The 8,289-nt window shown below is 38.1% G+C and overlaps 1 protein-coding gene across 3 annotated transcripts in view; it reads left to right on the plus strand.

Moving 5' to 3' along the window:
• Positions 1 to 8,289, plus strand: part of HMG20A (high mobility group 20A) — an 85,089-nt gene that overhangs the window by 48,239 nt on the left and 28,561 nt on the right. For 2 of the 3 annotated variants that reach the window (XM_008580567.1, XM_008580568.1), the window contains one exon: positions 4,585 to 4,677. In XM_008580567.1, coding sequence (XP_008578789.1) covers positions 4,589 to 4,677 — 89 coding nt within the window. In that variant the 5' untranslated portion in view covers positions 4,585 to 4,588. Of the gene's footprint in view, positions 1 to 1,343; positions 1,428 to 4,584; positions 4,678 to 8,289 lie in introns of all 3 variants that reach the window. The other variant, XM_008580566.1, reaches the window with a different exon arrangement.

Below are 8,289 nucleotides of genomic sequence, written 5' to 3' on the forward strand. Positions count from 1 at the left end.
ATAGCCGAAAAAAAAGGAGAAACAATCCAAGCCTGTCGGCTGATGAATGGATAAACAAAATGTGGAATAGCCATACAATGGAATATTATTCAGCTATAAAAAGAAATGAAATAGTGGTACATGCTACATTGTGTAAACCTTGAAAACTTTATGCTAAGGGAAAGTAACCAGACACAAAAGGCCACATATTGTATGATTCCATTTATATGAAATGTCCAGATTAGGTAAATTCATAAAGACAGACAGTAGGTTAGTGGTTGCCCAGGGCTGGGAGGAGAGAAGAATGGGGATTGACTGCTAATGGGTGTCAAGTTTCTTTTGGGGATGATGAAAATGTTCTAAAATCGATTATGGTGTTGATCACACAACTTTGTGAATATACTGAAAACCACCAAATTATATGCTTTGAAGAGATAAGCTTTATGGTATATGAATTATATTTCAAAAAAAAAAAGCAATTTAGGATGCCTTTTGACATGAGTTGGGGATGGTGAGTGTGAAAAGATGAGGCTGAGTTGGAGGATTTATGTGAGTTAGGTTTGAATTGGGTTGTATAAGTTTGACAGATGATGTGGCAATTGGGAAATATCCTAAGAACATATAGAAAGATTGCTGAGAGCATTGAGGGCCCAGTTGTGGTTGGATACCATAAATTTATAATAGCACGCTTTATTTTGTGATTTTTCTCCTCTGTCTTGAGCCAGATCTCAGAGTTGATCTGCTTCTGGTGTATAGAAAGATTGCAAGGCAAGGAATTGAGATTGTTGGCAAAAGAACATTTGAAATGTAGCCATGGAATCTAAGCTGGACAGAGAAGGGAGAACCAAGGGTCAATGAATAGAGGTTTGTGTGGTTAAAGGTTACTGGTAATAAGAGTAATTAAGAGAGCTGAAATGATAGGAGAGAGTAGTCAGAGATTTTTGAATATGAGGTTGTAAGTGACCTGATTTTTAAAGGAGCTGGGGATTTTGTGTAAGGATTGTAATATGGAAAATGAGGAGGGCAGAATCCCATCTCTCAACTCTGAGGTGTATGATTGGAGAGAAGGAATATGATGCATCTCCATGAGAGGACTTAATGAAGTGGGATTAATTTATGTAATGTAAGGAAAGGGCACTTTAAAAGGACCAAATCCAGAAAATAGAAGTGCAAGTTACACTTCCTGCAGTGTCCAACACTTTTGGAATAACATAATCTCATTGCAAGTTACACTTCCTGCAGTGTCCAACACTTTTGGAATAACATAATCTCATTGCTGTGATCACCCTATTGTTGGGAAATGTTACTAGAACAATCTTAGTTGAGGAATACTTCTTAAGCTCCATTTCATTTTTTTGTTCTAGCCCTATATTGACCAAAGCAATGTTCTGATTATGATTTGGCTCCCCATATTACTACAGAGAGCAAATGTGTTCATTGCTCAATAGGTAAGTATGTAGAATGTTTAGTATAATTCTCATTACAGTTTTTATAATCATTATAATGGATTTAATTATGTCCTCCCAAAACTCACTGAAGCTTGAATTGTGTCCCCCAAGTTTTAGTATTAGAAACTTGGCCCGCACTGTGACTGTTAAGAGGGTGAGAAATCCTATTATGGTAATTGAAAAGTGGATCCTTAAAGAGGTGGTTAGATTGTAGGACCATGCCATAGTGAATGGGTTTAAAATGGTACCCAGGGTCATGGTTCTAAGGGCTTTAAATCCTCTCTCTGCTCTACCATCTTTGACTGTGAGAACCCTGGGTTACCAACTCCCAGCCTCAGAAACTGTAAGCAATAGATTTCATTTTTGTTATAAAATACTCAGTTCTAAGTATTTCGTTGTAAGAAACAGACACAGACTAATACAATCATCATTAAAATATCTTATATTAACACACTGTTTATACAACAATTTTTTTTTCAGTAAGTGGTTAGAGGAAATTTTTGGATTTCCAGAGCTAATGTCCAGACCCTGGTTCAAAGCCTTAAGCCCCAAGGTAATACCATTTTGTGAGGCCTCCAAGTAGAAGCCTTCACTAAATAAATACCCTCTGCAAGGAATCATCTACATGATAAACCTATGTATTTGTAAATTGCAGTGCAGTATCAAACTTGTATATTGCTTTGCCTTTTTGTAAACTTCTCTTCTTTCCCCTTCCAGAGCAACATTCATTACATTTCTTAAGTGCTTTGCATTGAATTTCAAAGTTCATTATGACCTCTGTACTGGGACATTATCAGGCACAGATGCTACACTTGAATGGCTGTTGGCCATCAGTGGCTTGGTAGCTGTGATTCACTTTGAATCACCCCCTCACAGACCATATGAAAGCACATTCTTTCAGGATCCCAGCCATATTCTTAGGAATCATTTTATTTTCCAACTTATTGGACTAGTTTAGAGGCCTTTGGGTTTCACTGGACTATTCTTCATTTCCTTCTTTTGTTGATCTTGGCCCCTTAACCTTCCACCCACTTTATTACTCATTTCTTAGGGACCTGACTACTCAGTAATACTGAGAAAATGTATCTGAAGCCATATGGGTTGCATAAAACAAACATGAAAGAGAGGGGAAAAAAAAGGAAGAAATGTGTGTTCCCTGAACTTCCTTTGTTTATAAGCTCTGTTTATGTGTATTGTTAAGGTTGTATTATCCAGCTGCCTCCCACATTTCAAAAATGACTAAAGATACTTGAGAAACACTCTAAGAGGGTCACGCTGGCATTGTGAATAAAAAGACAATTTGTCCCCCACCAGGTAGTATATCTCCTTTTGAGCTGTGGGAGCAATACCAAGAGCTTCAAATGCTGAAGCTTGAGGTTCTTGAAAGGCCATTGACTTCTAGGGACGCTTTTAGAAGGAAGTCAGTCAGATGAGTCCTTTTAAGGTTTGGCGGTATATTCCTGGCTATTTGAATGTTTGCTCATTACAGTCAGGCTGTGTAGTATCTAACTGATAATTTTCTTTTGGTAAAATGAACATTGGCACTGGTGTGAGGTAATGTTAGCAGCCCTTAGAGCTCAGGCTCTAATGTAGTCTTTGTGTAATGTTAATTAAAACTTAAGTACACTTGAGTCAGGATTATTCTGGAAAACATGTAGAATGGAATTTTGTGGTATTTGTTAGAGTCATTTCACTTGTAAACACCCTATCATGAAGGAAGGATTAGCAGTCATCCCTGCACATGGAATAAACTCCTTACTCTGGTTGAGTGGGAAGTTTCTCTCCCTTTCATGCTCTACCCACTATAATGGACAATATTTATACAGAGATGCATTTTTTCATATTAGGCTATTTATGGAACTTGGTCTGCTAAATAATAAATTTAGATGTGAAAGTAAGAAAAAGAAAGAAAACATCGGCATTATTTTTTTGAAAATAAATTATTCCATCGAACATTGAGAATATGTCGTCAGTGGCATCTGCATTTTCTTCATATTTCCACCTCAGTGGAATGAATCCCAGCTCTGCGTTGGCTGCTGTGCTTTCCTTTTAATTGCTGTTTCACTAGGTCTCCTTAGCAGCTCCTGAAATAACTGCTGAGGGAGCTCTGAGTTCTCATAATTTGCTTCTCAATTCTCCCAGTTGATTGAGGCACTCTTTTTCTTGAGTGGTTTGCAGTTCCACTTAAGTGGCTGATGTTCAGGGTCACTATTGAATGTTTTGTTTGAATATCACTTTCATGATGAATGAAAGGCTGCTGCTTTTAGCTGTATGGGTGAAGCCCTTGGTGGTAAGCCTTGAAAGGGAAAAATCTTTCTTTGTAGTGATATGCTAAATGAAATTACTCTGTCACTTTGTCCTTTTATCCTTTCAGTCTGATTAACCTCAAGTTCTTGTGATTTATTTGTTTTCTTCAATTAAGCTTAGTTGTTTCCTGTATCCAGGTGCATGTTATTTCTGCTGTTGGTTATGATGATGATGTGGAGCATATTTCTGACCTGGAAATGTGGTTTCTTTGACTCAGAGCCACATCAGTATGCCTTCCATCCTCCACTTCCTTTGCATTATTTCCTTTTGGAGGGCTCAGCTTGTCACCATTTAATCTCAGGGTGATTCATCTGGGACTGAGAACTAGTAATGCTATAATAACAATACCTTTCTTTATATAATAGTACTCAAATCACTTACTACCTTAGCCTTTCTCTGTTTATGAAGCACTTTCAGTTTAATCCCTCACAATAGCCCTATCGGTGAAGTCAGCAATTTTGTCTGTGTTTAAGATGGTGAAGTTGTAGCTCAAAGAGGTTAAATAATTTGCTCAGGGTTGCAATGCTTTTGAGTTACTCTTCTTAACATTTGCCACAGTAAACGAAGAATGCTTTTGAAGATATTCTGGATGAATAAAAAGGAATTTTCCAAACCATTTTCCACTTGTTAAAATCTAAGATGTTTTTAGTCTGGTCAGTTGATAAGACCAGGGTTGAAAGCCCATTAAACATAGAGTTTAAATTGATGTCCAAGTCAAGAAAATAAATATTTAGGTCAATTTCTTTTCTGCTGCTGATGTGATAAGGTAGGGAAGGCTGGCTTTTAAATTAGTCGAACTTGAACTGAAAGTAATTAAGCCATTAGTTTTTTCTCTCTCTCTTCCTTTCAGAGAGATGGAAAGCTTGATGACTAGCTCTACCCTGCATCCCCTTTTTGCAGATGAAGATGGCTCAAAGGAGAGTAATGATCTGGCTACAACTGGGTAAGCAGCTGCTTTGTAACATTGGACTTTTGCACAAACAAAGCTTCTGACAAAGTATGAAGTGCTAAAGAGGCAGTTTTATATCATAAAAATAGAAGGTACATTTATTGTGCTTTGCATAGAGAAAGCCATTGTAAACTACTTTGTAATCTGCATTCATCTGTCTGTTTCTGGTTCTTGTGAACTGGTACAGCAATATGTAGGATTTAGCAAATATTGATAATTCCTGGTTAAGAAAATTACATAGTCACCACTAAGGAATTACTTGCCACAGAGTTAGCTCTAAAAACAAATGCATTTTCTGTTTGAATTGCTACAGATATTAAAATATTTTTTTCCCAAAGATCAGATTTTTTTTTTTTTTTTTTTTTTTTTTTGTCCTTTTTGAGACCGGCCGCACTGTGCTCAGCCAGTGAGCTCTGTGAGTGCACCGGTCATCCCTACATAGGATCCGAACCCGCGGCGGGAGCGCTGCCACGCTCCCAGCGCCGCACTCTCCCGAGTGCGCCACGGGCTCGGCCCAAGATCAGATTTTTTAATATGGTTTTTATTCAAGATGCTTAGGAGCTTTACCTAACTTCTTTTCCCGCCTCACCCCTTGTCTCCTTTCTTTGAGATATTTGGACAAATATATAAAGGAATTTAGAAAATGGTTAATAGCAATAGTCCACTCTTCCCACTTGAATTTTTATGTTTTCTACATATTTAGAAATTATTTGCCAAAGAGGAAATGTATTCACTAACAGACTGAAGTGCTAGCTAATTCCTAAAACGAGTTATTTTAATATTCTTTAGAGTGCTTTAAAAAATAGACTACACTTTTTAATTCCATTTCCTTCCTTCACATTCATTTCTTACCTCATTGATACCTATCTTTTGACCTCACTATTCAGATGAAACTGTTCTGTAAGACTTTTCTGAAGGCTGGCTAGTTACTAAATCCAGTTCATCCAATAAAAATTTTCTTAGTGTCTACTATGTGCCAGACAACATTCCAGGCATTAGATATAAAGCAATGATCAAAACAGAGTAAAGTTCTAGCCCCATTAGAGCTCAGATTTTACTGGGGAAGTCAGACAATAAACAGGATAAATCAGTAAAATGCATACTATGTTGAATAAGAACTTTGGATTAAAAAATAAAGTGGAGAAGAGAGGTAGGAAAGTTTTGGTGGTACAGTTTTAGACAGGATGGCCCAGAAAATATTTAATGAGAAAGTGATTTGAATAAAGACCTGAAGCATGCAACTGTCTGGGGAACATTGTTCTAGGCAGAGGGAGCAGTTAGTGCAAAAGCCCCAAGGCAGGAGTGTTTCCACCTTGTAGAAATAGCCAGGATGCCAGTGTGACTACAGCAGCGTATACTAGGGAGAGGGGCAGTAGAGGGCTACATGACTGCTTCTCAAACTTTAACATATATATGAATTACCTAGAGATCTCATTAAAATGCAGATGCTGATTTAAATAGTCTGAGTTAGAGCCAGAGCTTCTACGTTTCTAACAAGCTCCTGGGTAATGCCAGAGCTCCTGGTATAAGGCCCATACTGTGAGTAATAATGGACTAGATCATGTAGGACCTTAGGCGTCAGAATAAATACTTTAACTTTTTCTCTGAGTGACGTGGGAAAGTATTGGAGAGTTTTGAGCAGAATGATTTGATCTGACTTGTTTATTAATAGAATCCCTTTAACTGTTGTGTTGAGAACAGAGTGAAGGGAACAGAGGCTGGAGCAAGGAGACCAGTTAGGAGGCTCTTAAAATAATTCAGGAGTGAGATGATGACCTGAAGAACATCACTGGCGACTTTAATAAGAGTATTTTTGGTGGAGCAGTGGGGGCAAAACCTTATGAGAGTGTCTTTCAAAGATAATGGGAATGGGAGGTGGTGAGAAATATAGAATTCTAGAATTTTGAAGGTAAACCAAACAGGATTTACCTGAAAGACCAGATGAGCAATGTGAGAAGGGAGAAAAAAACATCAAAGACAACTCCAAAGTTTTGACCTAAGCAACTGGAGGGATGGAGTTGCCATTAACTTACATGGGGAAAACTGGATAGGGGAGGGGATTGTAGGAGTTCAGTTTTAGAAATTTTAAATTTGAGGTGCTTATTAGATATCTAAGAGATGTTAAATAGGCAGTTTGATATCAGGTTCTGAAGTTAGGGGAGGTTTAGGCTAGAAAGAGAAAGTTGGGAGTCATCAGCATATAGCTAATATTTAAAGCCATGTTACTGGATGAGATCATCAAAGAAATGAGCACTGTATACATAGAAAAGAGAAGAGAGCTAAAGCCTGAGCTCTGGGATATAACAGCATTTAGAAGTCAAGCAGAAGAGGAAGAGTCAGCAAAGACTAAAGTGAGTAGCTAAAAAGGTAGCAGAAAAACCAGTGGAGTGCAGGGTCCTGGAAACCAAGTAAAAAATGATATTTCAAGGGAGGGGAAGAGATCAACTGTGTCAGATGCTTCTGGTAGATCAGGTAAGAGGACTGCTGAAAATGATACTGGATTCATGATGGCGGTCACTGGTGGCCTTGACAAGAGTTGTAAGCACATACCTCCTTTGGAGTGGATTTAAGAGAGAATTGGAGGAGAGAAAATGAAGTCAGTGAGTATAAATAGTTCTTTGCAGGAGTTTTGCTACAAAGGAAAGGAGAAAAATGAGGATCTTAACTAGAAATGGGATCAAGAGAGTGTTTCTGGTTTTTGGTTTTTGTTTGTATTTTTTCATTTTGTTTTGTAATACCACACTTGCATGCTGAGTAGGCTGATCCTGTAGAGAGGAAAGAACCGGTGATTCCAGAGATGGCAGAATTGCTGAAAATATGTCCTCAACTAGGCAAGAGGGTATGGGATCCAGGGTGCAAACAGAAGAGTGATTGTTGGCTTTAGGTAGGAGCCATGGTGACGAATGAGTCTTTTTTTTTTTTTTCCAGTCTTTATCCAACTTGTCATCTCAGTGGCATGTGATGCCTTTGACCACTCCCTTCTGATTCCTGTCCACTTTAGGCAGGAATTCCTGGGATTGGTACTCTTTCCCATACCTAGTTCCCATATTTTATTGAAATAAGAATGTACAAGAATAAATTAAAAGTTGACAGCACAATTGAAATGAGAATGATGGAAAGAACAAGTTGCCTAAGACATCCAAAATGATTGAAATATTTGTAAAATAACACTGCTGAGATCAAACTGGATCCCTGATGGTACCTCTTTTCAGAGAACATGATTGTCATTGATTTCATAGCTTCTTTTACTTACCTGTTTTTAAAGGACCTCAAAAATGTAGGAACCTCTTGCTTAAAATCATCAGAAAAGGTCAGAAAGGTATAATTTCTTTCATTCCCAGGACCGTCTGCATCTGCTTTTGTTCATTTCTCAGCCCACTGTAAACTGGTATTTATTCCCATAATTCCACTAAAACTGTACTCCCTAAAACTGCCACTGACCTTCAGGTCTTCAAATTCAGTAGATACTTTTTAGCCTATTTTATTTAACATGTGCAACTTTTTTTTTTTTTTTCCTTTTTGTCTTTTTTCGTGTCCAGCAATGGATCGCAACCCTCAGTGTCGCGCCCGTACCGGACCGGGACCGGCAACGGGATCGCAACCCTC

This window comes from Galeopterus variegatus, unplaced genomic scaffold, assembly GCF_000696425.1.
Source record: "Galeopterus variegatus unplaced genomic scaffold, G_variegatus-3.0.2 Scaffold2127, whole genome shotgun sequence".
Taxonomy (NCBI): Eukaryota; Metazoa; Chordata; class Mammalia; order Dermoptera; family Cynocephalidae; genus Galeopterus; species Galeopterus variegatus.